The following is a 16,762-nucleotide window of genomic DNA, read 5'->3' as shown; positions in this document are numbered from 1 at the left end:
GTTGAATTACTTTTTGATTCATAAATTCCATCGTGGATGCGAGTTTGTTTAGTTTTTCTATGGTGGTGATAATGTTCGTGCGAGAATGCAAAGCATTCCGAGAACTGCTTGCAGAAACGCTAGCGTTTCCAGTTCCAGGTTTTGTTATATCAGAGATATAATCTTGGAAATGTCCCCGCAACAGGTCTAGCTGTTGTTTATGTGCTTGTTTGATCGGATTAAAAAAATGAGCTTCTATGTCTTCTGGCTGGTAATTCCGGAATCTCCCGTCTTCGAAACCTACCCCTATTATATCCAAGGGGAGTCTATCTGATGTTGAAAACCGGGCTTGGTCTGATCGTAATTGATCTGGAAATAATAAATGCTCGCCGTACACGAGGTCGTGTAGTTCTTCCTTGGTGGTCTCGAAATCCGACTTCGATGGTGGCGGTGGACCCGGTTCGACCTCGGGTCGTTTTTGTGGCCATCCTAATACTGTTCGGATTGAGCTGCTATAAATATCCACGGCGTATCCCGGTGTTGAGATTTCAATGACCGCAGACAGCGTTGGTTCGTGCGCGGCTATAGATATTTTGGCTTCCTTGCCGGTGATTCGTTTTATTTGGCGTTGTATCTCCGCGTTGATTTCTTCGATCTGATAACTCCCAGTGGGTAGCGTAATTGTATCCCATTCAAATTCACGTTGTGGGTCCGCGCTGGGTCTCCCGAACACAAACGAATTATTCGGCTGCTGACCGGAAAATGATGCCGACCTGATATTGGGCCAGCTGTGATACGCACTGAGCTTTGCTAATGCGATTTCATTCACGGCAATTGGAGTTGGAAAATTAATGCTGAATTGTGGTGTCGTCGAGGACACTGAGATCATTGTGGTCCTTACCGGTGTTGTGTTTGTGACTATTTGCTGAAGCAGTTCCTGTGGCGTTGCCATCAGTGACATTATTTATTTGTTTAGTTTTCAAATAGTCATTGTACACATCTGACATTAGTTTGAATTCAGAATCTGATATCAACGCAGCGTCGCTGGATTGCGCGTCTAACGATGATGATATCAGCGATGATAATTTCTGATATGCGGTCGTGGCTGTATTTAATTTTGTCGTGTAATCGTGTAATTTTGTGACCGCGCACGAGGATATTTTTTTTGCTATGATGCCGAAAACTCCTGCTGTTGCTGTAGCAGCGGAAACAGAAATCGTGGCAGCGACTACTGCAGTCACTGGAGTGACCGCTGATAGTATTACTCCCGCGGATGCAACAACGGCGGATACTGAATAAACCATAACGTCTAACACTGTTATGCGTCGCTTGTATTTTTTTACTTTTTGACTGGTTACTTCGATGACAGTTTTTAACTCAGATTGCCACTCACGGACTTGATTGTATCGATATTGTTGAGCATCTGGAAATCCTTCGGATTTCAACGTTGACATTATTATTTAAAATCGCTGGAGATTTTCAATTACCCGGTGACCAATTGAGGTGTTTCAGCGACAAATTCCAGGCAATACCAGTAAGTGGTTGAGTCTATTTTATCGTCGGTTTCCAGCATAAATTCTTCTTCGGTTCCCTTGTTTAGCACCACAGTCGCAACTCCGGAAATCTTGTCAGTTAAATAATGCCGCCACGGATATTTGGTAAGTATCTTAAATGCTGCGGAAGAAAATACTGACAGTCTGTATACTCCAGTGACCTTTGCAGTGTAGCTTGTGATGGTGTTATTATCTCGTGACCATGTCCCTGATCCTGATTTTACAACGTAGCTGACGTTAACAATATCCGATGGGGTTACTCCGGCAGGAATTTTAATTAAATTAAATTTTGCAAGTATCTCCGGAATTCCATTTACTACGTTATCTAATTTTTCCTTGATGTCAGCGAGTTTCATACTGACGGCATTAGGTTTCCCGAAGAACTCATCTACGGTATTAAGAACGTTTCTACGAAGTCTTGTAAACTGGCCCACGTGAACATCATACTCAGCTCGTAACGTGGATAATTTAGTATCTATGGTGGTGTCGGCTGTGTCCACATACTGTTTGTTTGCGGCATCTTCGAGACCTTCCGGATTTTTTAGAACGGTTATTTTGTTTCCATTCATGCTGAGTTCGCCTGTCATCGTGTCACCGGCTTTTTTCACACATTTATCAACGCCGCTATCAATACTGTCTTTGATGCTTGCGATTGATATGTTCGAGTCCTTGATCCGGCCGCCATCACTAAATGCGGCGAAGTTATCCTTGGTAGCTCCAAGAACTCTGCGAATTATGTCATTCCACCTAATGTTGCTCGTTCTTAGTTTTCCCTGCTTGTCTTGGAAAATAGCAACTTCATCTGGGTCAACTCCAGCTATATTCAAAAGATTATCGACTTCATCTCGGGTCGCATATTTTGAGAGATCAGCATCTGTGCCAGGTTTGACTTTTCTTGTGAAAGGTCTTCCGTAAATATCCACCATTATTCTTATTGCTGTTTTTCAAATGCGTGAGAAGTCCTCAGAAATCGGAGATTTCCAGGGACTTCCAGAAATGCTAAGCATTGGAAACGCTAGCGTTTCTCGATGCGGTATATTCATACACTACTCGATGCGGAGACGTTGCTGGATTTCTTGAGATTGCATCAAGAACATTTAAAACCTCGCTCCCACAAATGGGCGGATCAATTAATGTTTGTGTTGGTAGCGTCGACTGCCACACTGGAACATTAGAAAATCCTTTGGATTTCTTAGAAAATCTGCTGTTGAGAGTGCGAGGCACTCCGCGGACATACTTGAGAAACTCAACTGGCGGTGCTAAACCGTACGAATCGAAATAGATAATTCCACGTGGATCGATCGCGTAAGCAACCCAGTGAGTTCCCGGACCATCTTTGTTGTCGAGATTGATAATGCCAGTTTCCGGATTCCGCGGCCGCGTCGGTAATTGATCTCGCATAAATACTCCTCTGAAATGTTTTATACGCAATTTTTTAACAGCATCGAGTAAATCAAAATTGCTCATTGGAAACACTTTGTGTTTCGGCGTTAGAATTTTTTTGGATACCATGATGGTGGAGTTCCTGGTAGTCTTAGCCCTGATCCGCGAGTGGATCTCCCCTTTTTTTTCTTGTATCCCTTTCCCGTTGCCTTCTTTAGTGCCATTCCAGCTGCGGTTCCAACTGCACCTAACGCTGCAGCTTTTGCCGCTGCGCCAAGTAATCCTGGAATTGCAGCAGCTAGTATTGGGATGAGGGGAAATATTCCACCGGTTTTAGTCATGTCCTTGATAGCTGCAGCAGAGAAATCAAGTCGGACACCGGTTTTTGCTGTTAGTGCCTTATTAAAATGTTTAATCTGAGTGGCCGTCAATGACAATTTGTTTGGACCACTACCAAGTTGATCTCGTTTTAGTGTTATTGATGTCCCGCACGTGCTTGCGTGTTTCGATTGCAATTTCTTCGTTTGACCGGAAGTCAAGGTGACATTAACATGACTGTACGACATTATATTTCAGAAACTAATCTAATTGTTACATGTTTTCTACGGGAGCGTCAATAACTCTCATTCGTCCGCCAACACCTTCAAGCAGCATTGCTTTATCGGAGAGTATAACCGCGACAGCTCTAAAACCAGCAGGGCCTGCCATTCTAGTTGGAACAACAGGGGGACCTGCGGCCTCGTTTGCACCAATGATTTCAGGTGGAAACACAGCGACGTTAGCTCGAAAGTAAATATCAACAACAGTTTGTTTAGCCAAATCCATATGCTCGAGTGAAAAGTAGTAAATGGGATACAACGTTGTAAAATCCAACTGTGATATTTGCAGACCAGTGTCGACATTCTGATCGCGACCCATAAATGTCATTAAACGATGATATGCACGAGCAACTTGATTATTCCTAAAATTTATGGTTATGTCTTCGGATGGTTCTTGATGACCGTTTATCCGCAGCGAAACATTAGTGACTCCAAGATTATCAAATATCATGTGATTTCTTGTTTGTTCACCAACTCGGCTGTTATTTTGAAGTGCAATAAAAATGTGACGCGGCGCTGATATTCCCTGTTGTGATGATATATGCCAAGTAAACTGTCCAACGCCAGAACCTTGAGCAGAATCTGTTGTTGTTGTTAACCATGATATTAATGATTTGCCGCCTTGGTCCATAAAAGAAAGTAATCGTTGTTCTTCAGCGAGCGACGGGGACATCACTGGCATCCACAGTGCAAGTTTTGATAATACTACTTTACCGTTAAGTGCTGTCGTGTTAGCAATTGTATCAGCTACTTGATGCCAGAGAGCGTCATTGTCGTCACCTTTTCGGGTGAGTACAACTGAATGCTTGGCTCCAAAAATAACCTTTCGGACATTTCTGCAGAACCCAAAAATGTGAGACAGCGGAATTGCGCAGGAAAAATCTCTGCGATCTCCTGTTAGCATTAATTTACGCGTAGAAAATCCAAGATTATAATCAGGATTTGTTGATATTACTGCGGTTGTATCTGCTGCTCCTCCTACTGCTCTTACAGGACCTATAATAACGTTTCTTTGATCGGGAAATTGACTATTATCCTTAGCGAACATCATTGTTGGGCCAGCTGATCTAGTGTAATCATCTGAATATCGTGCTAATCCAAGAATAGTTGTAGCAACGTCAACATTATCCTGAATTGTTTCAATCTCCCTCCCATCAATGCTATATGAAGCATTTCTAAATAGCGCCATGATGCCATTATTAACAAAACCAACTCGGGTATTAATGTCGTAGTTGGTATCATCATTTTTCAAAATAATACCTTCGACTTCAAGAAATGCTTCCGCGGGCAAGAAATATCTACTTGTGTCTTGGACTTGCAACTCAATTCGACCCCGTTGATCAGGTGTTCGCGCTTCATAAGAATAATACTGATAGTCGCGCACGGACTCATCTTTTAGTGTTGGTGCATCCATGTCGAACGCGGGATCAGATACACGTTTGAACATTTTATATAAAATTATTGTCTTCTAAAACGAAATCCGCTTCCTGATATCAAGCTTGTATTTATTTGTTCGGGTGTTTGGGTTACAAGCTCTGCAAGTTTTTGATTGGCAGCCTGATTTATTACTTTACTGACGTCCGCGGGCATAAGTTCAGTACTGGCCAGTTTCACCGGTGGTGGTTTTTTTGATCTGCGAATTAACCGTGACAGTCTGTCCTTGATTGACGCGAATGCTTTCCCGGCGAGATCACCAACAGATCCAAGGGCTTTATCCTTGATAACATCAATAGCTTTCATCGACAATTGTTTTGCAATCGGTAATGCCTTAGGGGCTATTCTTGAAAACAAACCAGTAATTGTATCACCGAGACCATCTCCGTAGGTTGCTCTGTAGACTGGTAATCGCGAGTTTACTACGCGGACTTGTAACACACGAGCGTGTCCGGGTTGAGAATTGTGCACGATCATTTTATTTAATTATTGTTTCTCTAACTAAATTTGCTAGTCGCTGTGGTAACCATCCGCGAGTTCATCAATGAGTCCCCGGTAAGTACTAATATCCATAATTTTGCGCTGAAATAGTCGTTGACAGATATCTGCGGCTTCATTTATAATTTCCCGAGAGTTGTTTCCGGCGCGTCTTCCTCCGATGAGAACTTCTAACCGGGACACATCATTAATGATATTATCAGGACAAATGTGGTTGTTATATCCGCTACCAGTGCGACTTTCTTCTTCTTCTTCTTCCTTTTTTCTTTGTTCTCTCCTTGTCTCTATTTCTTTTATTATTTCAGTAAATTCACCAAACAGTTCCCTTTCCTCTTTTTCTATCTCTTCTAGCTCACGTGTGGTCTTCGAGTCTGGTATCCTCGCTTCTAATATTTCTCTTCTACCTTTTAAATCCTGCAGTCTTTTTCTCATACCATCTCTTATTTCTTCTAGTTTGTATTCCACCGATCCCACCAAAGAAGGGGAAGTGTGAGGAGGAGTAGGAGGCCGGGTAATCCTATATTCTTCCTGTTTCCGAGGAGAGAGAGGGCGTGGACGGATAAGTCTAGGTCTACGTGGAAGTTGTTTTATTAACTCACGTTCAATTTCAACTGGATCAGACGATGCAAATACCGGATCTGATCCAATATCTGATACTTTCTTCTCCCACCCTTTTGTCTTTTTTTCCATTTCCGTGTCTTCCTTTTTTTTCCTTTCCTTGTCTTCCTTTTTTCTCTTTTTTTCTTCCTCCCTTTCCATTTTTAATTTCTCCCTCATTTCACTTATTTTTCTTTTTTCTTCATCCCCCTCCTGCTTTTTTATTTCCTTTTCCTGTATTTTTAGCTGTCTTTCCTTTTCCTTTGCCTTCATTCGTTGGTCTCTTAGTTCCTTATTAACCCCAATTACGCCAGTTTTTATAAAATTATAGGTATCATCAGTGCTAGATATTCGAGAAATACCCCTGTTTACTTTGTAAACATAATCCCTCCAATCATTCAGGGTTATACCCGAGGCAGCTCCTGGTTTTAGAAATTCTTGCCGGTTAGGATAATTTAAGACAATCCAAGCAGAAAACTCCCTAAGCTCATCCACGCTAGTAAGTGGAATATTTTTTATATCAGTAATACCATCTTCGGTAAATTTATTAATAAATGTTTCCTTAGCAACTGTCACTACTCCGGCGGCACCTGGATCAACTACAGCACCTTCATCTGCCTGTTGCTGTTTAAGTTCTTCTATTGCTTGAAGTAACCCTCGTTTTGTTTTGGTAGGGTCAGCAGGATCAGGTTTTCCTACAATTGCAGTTTTAACTTCACCAGTAGCTGCTGTAATAGGCTTAAATAATTCCTCCGCGGATGTTGCAAACTCAACCTGCGCTTCTTGTCTTGCTTTTAATTTTTCTCTGACGGAATCACGGACAGGAATAAATTTTTTAATCGCGGCTAGTCGTTGTCGTGCCAATCTAGTTGTGAATGCTTCTCCAATATTTGCCATTATTTATTTGTCCACGATTTAATTTCCCCGCGAAAACTCTTCGAGGGATCGGGGACATTTTTTTTTGTCCTGTATTCTGAATAGAAGGGTTTATTTGTCGAAATAAGCCCTCTATCGGGAAAAGTTTCCGTGAAAGGGTTTATTGTGAAAATAGTTTCGGTCTGTCCCCCCCCTCTGCTGCTGCTCCCGATATGCAAAAATACAGCTGCGTACGACAAAAGTTGATAAAAAAAATTACGTATAGAGATACGTAGCTGTCTATATGCAGAAATATATTTTACAAAATTGATAAGAACAAAGTTAATTATTTTCATGACTTTTTAGTATTGCAATCAATCTTGATACGATAAAAACCACCCCACGAGTTCATGAACATTGTTTACATTAACTATAAACCGCTCCGTTGGCCTAATGGTTCGAACCCCGGCCGATTCATACCAAATACTTACAAAAATGGTACTAACAGGTGTCTCGCTTGGCGCTCAGCATTAAGAGGTTAATGTTAGGACTGGTCGGTCTGGTGTCAGGATAATGTCACTGGGTGGGACATCATGCTACATGTTTGCGGCATGATGCCCCAGTGCTAGACATCACTATAAACTCACACTGCAGACATCGTAGCGATATGACTGACATTTTTTTTAAAGCTACGTTAAAAATCTAAATCACACACACACACATTAAATATACGCAACAACTTTGTTGTTTGCTACCCTACAAGCGGAATGCCTTCGTCATTCTATACATGTGTATGCTCAAAAACGGTCTAGCTACGCGTCTGGCAGAGTGTCTGGCTCTTAATACCCGCCCTGGTCAGCTAGCATCGGTTGCTTCCTAGTGTCCATTATAAATCCATTATAATTCTCCTAGTGTCCATTATAAATCCATTATAATTCTTGCTAAATTGCAAGCAAAAGATAAACAAAACATGTAAAACATACTCAGCTCAGATTCTGATTCGTTATCATAGATAGGCTGGATTCCACTCAGGTGCAATCCAATTATTAAAGTGACACTGAAGTTTAATAAAATTAAAAAGGACATCTTAAAAAATACTACAGTGAAAATTCCATCAAAATCGGCTAAGGACTTCTCTAGGTACTTTAATTTTTTTCAATTTAAAAAAAAAACATGGTGGGGGTAACTTTATTTAATAGCCAATGATTCTGATTGTGTCAGACAGATAAAGTTCTTTATTGAAGAACAAAATCGTAATGCTCTGATAAAATAAAACTAATGTTAATTTTGCTGCAATGTTTAATAGGCAAGATGCTGTTACCTATCTGGATAATATGATAATTTAAGCAGAATCGAAAATATAAATCCATATCATTTCAACTGAATGTAGGTTTCTTCAAATTTCAGAATTTTTTCTTACGAGCTTTATTAATATGTTACTGCATATATTTCAAATGATCTAAGACAAGAGTATACAGAAATTATAAATTTAATATACTTAATTTTAGAAAAACCTCAAAGTTATTTTAAAAGCCAAATTTTAAGCTTCCAACAAAAAGATCGGCCATTTCATTTTCAAAGGGATCTGGGTCTAGAATTTCTTTTATTCCGAGCCAGGATTGTATTTTATTTTTGCCTCAAGATAGGTTTGTTTTGCAACTACTATAATGGATATAAAAGTTTGGTGTTTTTGTTTTTTCGTGCTTCTTGTTCAAACAAGTATCATCCTCCGTTTTAACGCCACTTTAGATGTTGAGGATGGTGGGACAGAAAGGGTACAGGTATACCATTACCGTTAGACTCCTCCAACTTACAACATTACTGGTATCATACGTAATAATGATGTCAGGCTGGTTTATTGTATGATCGCGATTAGCTTTCTGATTTTTAAATGATCAACTCCCTTTATTTCACTAAGGTCATATATTTGCACCATGCTCCTCTTCACAACATCTGGGCTTTTTAATGAAGCATCATGATCATGCTCGTCTTTTTCAATCTCCAACATTCGTCATTTGTACATGTACTGCAGTGTTGATAAAGACAGTGGGGGTTGTGGGTTTATTTTTTACTTGTAGTTTATTTTTTTTATTAAATTTGAAGAGGGGTGGTAAGGATGGGGTTTAGACACATTTATGCTTGATGTGCCATTTGTCTGGGTGAACATCAATAGATGTGGGTAAACTACAACAACATATATGAACCTACGCCGACAAATCCGGGTCTACGCCAGTATATCTGGGTAAACATCGTCTACAGATCTAAGTCTACGCCATCTGGGTCTACACCACCAGCTATAGGCGAAACATACCATTATATCTGGGTTTTGGATGAACTTCGTAAACAGATCTATGTCTATACACTATTTGTTTGAAGTTATAAATAGAATGGAAAGCGTTGTTCCTGATCTGTTAGATCACTGTGGACAGAAAAGTTAGATGTACAGTGTTCACGTTTGGGCATGGGTTTTAAAATGGGAAAATCAGCATGCATATCGACTTACTATACTTTACGACAATACTACATGATACGCATAATCATGATCGACTGAAGATACAGACATATCGTATCTGCATTTGAGACAGCGTTATTTGCCATAGAATACGGCACATGTTATGCCTTGTTGGACATTATGACGGTACTACGGGCTGTCACGGAATAAGGCAAGAAAATAATTCGGTTTTGCATTTAACGATGACAATGTATAGTCGATTTTTGCAGACGCGTACAGCTTTAGCTAGAGTAGCTTGTTTTATTACCTAACATATAGTTAGTAAATGAGTAAATCTCGCTGCAAGTCGCTCGTAGCGTGATGCCCATGTTTCTCGACATGCACGGGTACTTCATCCCTGGGTCTTAAACGTCTTGTTGTTTTTTTTTTTATAGTATAAATAGTAAGGTTTTATTGCAAGCGGTACATTATCGCTTGGATCTTGTCACAGACAAGCAGGGAGGGCGAATCCTACAAAATTTAGAAGGTTCCAAATGTCAAAATAAGATCTCAAAAAAAAAAAAAAATGGTTTTCAACCAGAAATAACGTCGACTACGTTTCAAAAGGAACCCTCGGAGAGATAAACCTCTTTAGAATGTCCTCCTGAGTTAGTCCAAATACGGTTTCTGGTTGAAAAACCCATTAATGGCGCTTCGATTTACCAAATGAACCAATTCGTTGTCGTCGCCCTCCCTGTTGCTCAGTTAATTTTTTTTATCAAGACCAACTCGATACCGTGTTCTAGGATCGTGTAAGTTTGTTATAAACCCGTGTGGGGTTATTTTAGAACGACTAAAGAAATTTCTAAACTTAATTATGTCTATATCGCCGCTACACCAGGTCTGATGAATGTTTCGTAACGTGTGAGTATCAACTCCGTTAAAGACAGTAAGAATATTACAATTATCCCTGATCACTTTAGGAATTTGTGTATATCGCTGGGTTACATAAATTACATCTGTGTTTTTGTGTCTACCTCTGGAAAATATCCTGGCAGGATTTGATTGTCTACCCAACATTACATCATCGTAAACAACTAAATTGTTAATTGACCCATCAATATCATCAATACTTGGCGCTTCATTAATGTCAGTTATAAATTCAACAACATCTCCGCTCTCATTTAACGATTTTGCTTTTTCATTAAAATCTTTTATTACATCATCGCATCGTTGATCATCTACAGATGGAGCTACCAGATATAATTTATCCCACTTCATCCACTTCATTATTAAATTAAGTAACAACTGCGTCTTACCACTTCTAGATGGTCCTATAATAATCATACGAACAGAATTTGGTAGCGCTGCGTGATGCTTAACTGGTTATCGTTTCCTTATAGCAGAAAAGTCCGTGATCTCCATTAGAATAATATAAAATAAATATGGATTTATATTGTGTGAAATGCAGGGCACGCACGCCAACAAGTGATCTAACAACCATTACAACAAAAAATAACATCTGCGGTTACGGGCAAGTGTGAACGATGCGGTACAAAGAAATTTAAATTTATCTCTACTGACAAGTCAGTGCAGTCAGGTGAAAAACCAGCGCCAAAACCAAAGCCAAAGTCAAAGCCAAAACCAAAACTAGAGCAAAAACCAAAGCAAAAGTCAAAACCAAAGCCAAAGTCAAAGCCAGCGTCAAGTAAAAACAAAAGCAACACGGAGGTGACATCGCAGCAAAATTAACAAAACTAACTGGAACTCCGTGGGCTAATACCCAGGAGAAAAACACCTCCAAAGATATAATTACTGTGGCCCAGGAACCAGACTTGATATCAGACTTGATGACCAAGATCAACCAAAACCAGGTGAGTATCCGATAAACGCTATTGATAAGGAGTGTACTGCTCATGATGTAGCTTATAAAAGTAAAAATCTACAAGAGAGGCATCTCGCAGATGTGAAATTAATTCACGCGTTAAAATCCATCACTGATAAATCTTTCAAGAAGAGGTTAGCTAGTTGGTTAATAAAATCCGCAATGAAAGGTAAATTAGCGCTAGGTGCTGGTAATTAATTATAATGGAGTCGATTTATTATTCCCCAAGAGGATACTGGAGGCGTAGCGCAGCAATTAGTAAACTCGCTGAAGCAGCAAAAGTTGCGCGCGTTACTGCTAAAAATCGGTTATCCAAACAGGCAATATGGCAAATTTACCAACCACCGCCTAAACAAATTCACTTTGCACATTTTTATGTTAGTGTTCCTAATGAAGTTCACCAAGCTGATATATTATTTCTGCCACATGATACTATTAAAATCCGAAGACGTCAAATAACATATAAATACGCGCTAACTGTAGTTGATGTTGCAAGTAGATACAAAGATGCAGAACCGTTAACGACTATAACAGCATGTGAGGTTGCTTCTGCGTTTGAACAAATTTATCAACGAGGTGGTCTACGATGGCCACATCCATTGCAGGTTGATCCTGGCAAAGAATTTCAGGGTGCAGTATCATCGCTGATGAAGCAACATAATGTCAACATCAGACGAGTACATACTGAAATTCACCGTGATCAGGCAATTGTTGAGCGATTTAATCGAACACTTGCTGAGCGGTTATTTGGATATCAATACGCGAAGGAATTCATTCAGGACAAGAGATCACGCAAATGGGTTGCAAGATTACCAGGTGTGATAGCTGCATTAAATAATGAAAATACTCGAACAACCAACATGAAACCTATTAACGCAATTACCAAAAAGAATATACCCATACAACGACGTGATTTTTCAGCACAACCAAAACTGGGCGATGTCACTGTGAGATATTTATATGAACCAGGTGAACTCGAAGGTGGTAAAAAAAGAGCGACTGATCCTATCTGGAGCATCACTACACACAAGATATCTGGTATAACTAGATCTACTGGTAGACCAGCAATCTAAAAATGGATTCAACTGCTCCTCAACGTGGATTCACACGTGAACAATTACAAGTAATTCCCGAAGACACACAATTACCGCCCAGATCACTTAACTAGCGCCAAGGGTGCCAATACCCCGACGTCGATTACACTCAAGACAGGTCAGCATCACATTTTCTCGTGTATGACCAAGACGATTATCCTTTATATCTACGGTAAATTGTCTTGGATTATTACTCAGATACTGACACAACATTATACAATTACAGCTTGCACAATAATTATTCTGCTGTTGCTTCAGTGTCATGATAAATTCAACATCAAGGTCAAATTCTCGATTATTTTTTTTGTCACTCTGTTTATAACCAGCTAATTTTTTTCTTATTATATCATTGTTGTTTTCATTATTAATTTCATCAGCCATTGACTCATCCAAAACAATTCTCTGCAGTTGAGATATTCTTCTGACTCTGGACACAGCCAAGTAAACTAAGTTTGACCACTCGATACGATCATCAACGATCCAAACAACTGTATCAGAGATAGTCAGTCCTTGAGATGAATGTATCGTCATTGCGTATCCTAGCGTCCACGGGGACTTATCAGCGCGCAGTGCATCTTCAACAACATTGATATCAACTGCAACAACATCATTTAATACGAGATTTTGTTTTTCGGCCTGTCCTGGTATATCAACGTCAATATTTTACCGTCGCGTATTAGCTGGTCGATAACACAACGGCACTGGCAACGTTGGAAACTTCTCTTTGTGTAATTGAAATAACCGTTGTTGAAGTGTGTCTCTGACTATCTTTCTACTTGCCACTATCAAGTCGTTTGGTCTCCACGTTTGCAGAAAGTCGCTCATTGAAGTCTCTGAAATTATTTTACGCATTATTTCACATTGAATTTTATTCGGTTGTAGTCTGATTAATTTCTTAAACTCGTTTAATTCTGCATCTAGCGCTCTATAATCATCGATTATTTCTTCATAATAATCAACAAAATCTTTTAACCACAAATGTGGAGATCGTTCAACAAAAGGTGGTGGTTGACCGTGATCGCCGCACATTATCACATCTGTACTTTTTCTTAATAACCAATCGAGAAATGTTTTTAATGTTTCAAACGGTACCGTACATATTTCATCCCAAATTATAATCCTCGGAATATATTTCTCTCCCATTCGATCAGGGGTCCATGTGTCGCCCTTGTATCTGAAAAAGCTGTGATAAGTGCATGAGTTAACCCCTCGTTGTTTCATCTCTCGCGCGAGTCTGTGTGTAGGTGTTAGCACGATCATATCTGAATTCCGAAATAATTCAATCGCTCGAGTCGTCTTACCAGACCCTCCCGGCCCATTGAGATAAACAGTCTTGTGTATGGATACTGAATCGTACACAGATGGCGCACTCGACATTTCTGATAATTCTGATTTATAATAACTGTCTTTAATCTCAACATCTGCGGACTCACAATAATCATTCAACATTTCTTCTTTTATTCTCCACGAACCCCATGATGCATCATCAGTTGTAAAACGAGTTACCGAATTCAGGTATTTCTTGTTGATGTAAAACGAATCCGTTGCAACTCTAACTGCAGTGTCGGGGAATCTATTTATCATCGATAGCAAATGTATAGAAACATAAGCTAACATTGAAGATCTTAAATGAGTATACTGAGGTGACTCGCCATCAGTATAACTTACAATCGTACCCAGCCGAGTTCCGTCAGATAAATAAGCTTTTTCTCGACTTACAAATATATCTCTCGCAGTTGCACCAGCGATTATAAATCGTATTCAGCATTGTCCATAATCAGTCTTGCATAATGTCGTTTATGATTATATGCACCGCCTTGAGTAAACTTGCCAATTATTCTTCTACCAAGATCCTTCGCGTTTCTTTTCTCTTCGAGGTTGGCGATTAATGTATCATAATTATCACTTTCGCAATCAACCAGTTCAGGTGTTGGTAACCAAACTTCAGTCTGTGCCCGATATAATATAATTGCCTCACTGACCGTCAGCGATATCAGTATTTTACAATCACGCATATATCGTAACAACACTATTGGTGCCCAGCCCTTTTAACTAAAGTGCCGACCAAACCAAACATAACAAATAGCATGAAGACCCTTGGCGAATTCAAATGACACGAGCGAATCATGTTAGGTCAAAATCGGGTAATGGTCCATTAATGGCCACTCGCGTCATCGAGTTTGTAGGGTGTCCAAATCTTTTAAAGTATCCAGATCACTCTCCCATCCCGAGAAAACTTCCTGGATAACACGCAACCATATCAACTGATATCATTTCCTTGTAATTATACTTGGTATTCCACAATCCGCCGTGTCCGTACTCACAACAACTTAATTGTACATCTTCGAGAAATTCACTTCGGGTTGGCTTCCAGGAATTTTTTTCTCTGGCAGCGTGGGCTGCAACTGATGGAACAGTGAAACAACTAGTTAGTAATCGGTCAGTATCTTTTGAGTATCTCTGAGCAAGTTTTCTCATTGTTTCATGAAGAGATTCTTTACGGTATATTTCACCGTTAACGCGTACAAACTGATCATATATTTCATTATCTGAACTCGAAAATAACCACACTGACACAGGATCGTTTTCACCTATCTATTTAATAAAATCAAACATGTTTCTCAAAGAGTTCCTCCCCTTGGAATTTTCCGAGGACGGGTAAAATCTTACAGTTCGATCTCGTGGAAATATTGTGACTGCACTGGTCCAAGCGTGAGCGTTATTATTAATGATATTTATTGGAGCCCCGTTCCGATTATATTTCGATTTGTATAATACTTCCCCTTTTATCGTTGCTACGGTTATGGGGAATCTTAATGTTTTTTCTAACTCGGTAACATCGTTTATTGTAGCTCCTGTATCCTTGACCCGTTCAGCCCATTTATTTATTTTTCACGTGGTGACGCCGTTAGACCGTTTCCGCGCATCGCATTTGTAAAATGTTCTGTTACTCATTCAGCTACACAATTCAGCCTTGACAAAGTCAAGGACGAAAATTTCATTGGGGCAAGATCATTAATGTTGGGATTTTTTTATCGGATAGATTCCATAAATGACCGCTGTTACAGGATACGCTCGAGCGTAATATGGTTTATCAATCCCAGTTAACATTCCTAGTTTGGAATCTTTACTTAACAGAGCGGTTTTTCCATTAGCAAGAACAGGGTCACGTTTGTCACGGATAATCCACGTATCGGAATCTGCTTGTACAATAAACTTTATTCTAAAAAAATATTTTTGATTGAGGTAACCGATGATCGTTTTCGCTCGTGCATCGCTTATTTTGGCATCAATAACTTCTTCCTTGACTCTGTCAAGGTGCATAATTTTGAACGTGGACCACACGTGAGATGCTCCATCATTACGAAATTCTTCTTTGGCATCTCTGATAATATCAAAGAGACCAGTCAGGGCTTGCCTCCGCGAATCAGGGGTTAGTCTGTCTAGATCAAATCTTGAAGCTTTCCGGGGTTTGATTGCAGATAATCTCTCAAACTCCTCCATATTATATTTAAGACAAATATATATATATATATATATATATATATATATATATATATATATATATATATATATATATATATATATATATATATATATATATATATATATATATATATATAATGCCTCAAACCAATCAGTGCAAGTGGCTTAAAGTGGGATCTATAACTCCTTGTAACAAATCCTGCAGAAAAGAATTCTGCAGAGAACATTCACAAAGCATTCGAAAAGGGAGTTTGGGACCAATACCGTGTCTGCGATGTGGTATTGGAGTCAGGGGTAAAACACAGTTATGTGCAAGTAACGGCGGTAAGCGATACATGGAACTTAAGCGATATTGTGATAAAAAAAATAATAATGATGCGCTGAAATGTGAGCGCGATTATATAACTGAGTTCTCAGGCAAATTATAAATTAGACAAATACATTATTATATAAAATGAACCAGGAATTTGTCCCACACCCCATCATCAAGAATTACGAAGCGTCACGTGATGGAATAGTTAGGCACTGTAGGCTGAAAAAAACAGTTGGTGTAGTTGGTAATGCTGGTTATTTAAAATTTGGTGTTGGGGGTAAGAAAAATTATCTCTGTCATCGTTTCTTGTTTGAGGTTTTTCATGGGGTGATCGAAGATGGTCTTGTGATCGATCATATAGATAAAAATAAACTTAATAATAAATTATCTAATCTACAAGCCATCACGTAGAGCGAAAATTCTGCACGAGGAGGTACCGGTAAATTTAAGATCGTTACAAGGACAGCTGTCAGATCTTTCAGCGTAAGTACCCGTGAAGAGAAAATATTTGAGTCAATGTACGCGGCTGGCTAGTATTTCGGTATTGACCGGAGATCAGTCCGATTTGTTGCAGAAAATATAATCAAATCAACTTTTTCATACAAGTTTAATAACTGGATTTTATTTCGTTATGTAGATCCAGATAACGGAGGTA

The 16,762-nt window shown here is 39.4% G+C and overlaps 1 protein-coding gene across 1 annotated transcript in view; it reads right to left on the bottom strand.

The window, feature by feature from the left end:
* Window positions 1-6,136, bottom strand: part of LOC149790372 (uncharacterized) — a 273,840-nt gene extending 267,704 nt beyond the window's left edge. The window contains exon 1 of the mRNA XM_089973208.1: window positions 5,761-6,136. Coding sequence (XP_089829334.1) covers window positions 5,761-6,136 — 376 coding nt within the window. The remainder of the gene's footprint in view (window positions 1-5,760) is intronic.
* Between the last annotated feature and the right edge of the window lie 10,626 nt (window positions 6,137-16,762).

Source organism: Sinohyriopsis cumingii, chromosome 10, assembly GCF_028554795.1.
Source record: "Sinohyriopsis cumingii isolate HCF-2022 chromosome 10, ASM2855479v2, whole genome shotgun sequence".
In the NCBI taxonomy this organism is placed as follows: Eukaryota; Metazoa; Mollusca; class Bivalvia; order Unionida; family Unionidae; genus Sinohyriopsis; species Sinohyriopsis cumingii.
Note: the sequence above shows the minus strand (reverse complement) of the source record. Positions and strands in the feature narration are given on the sequence as shown.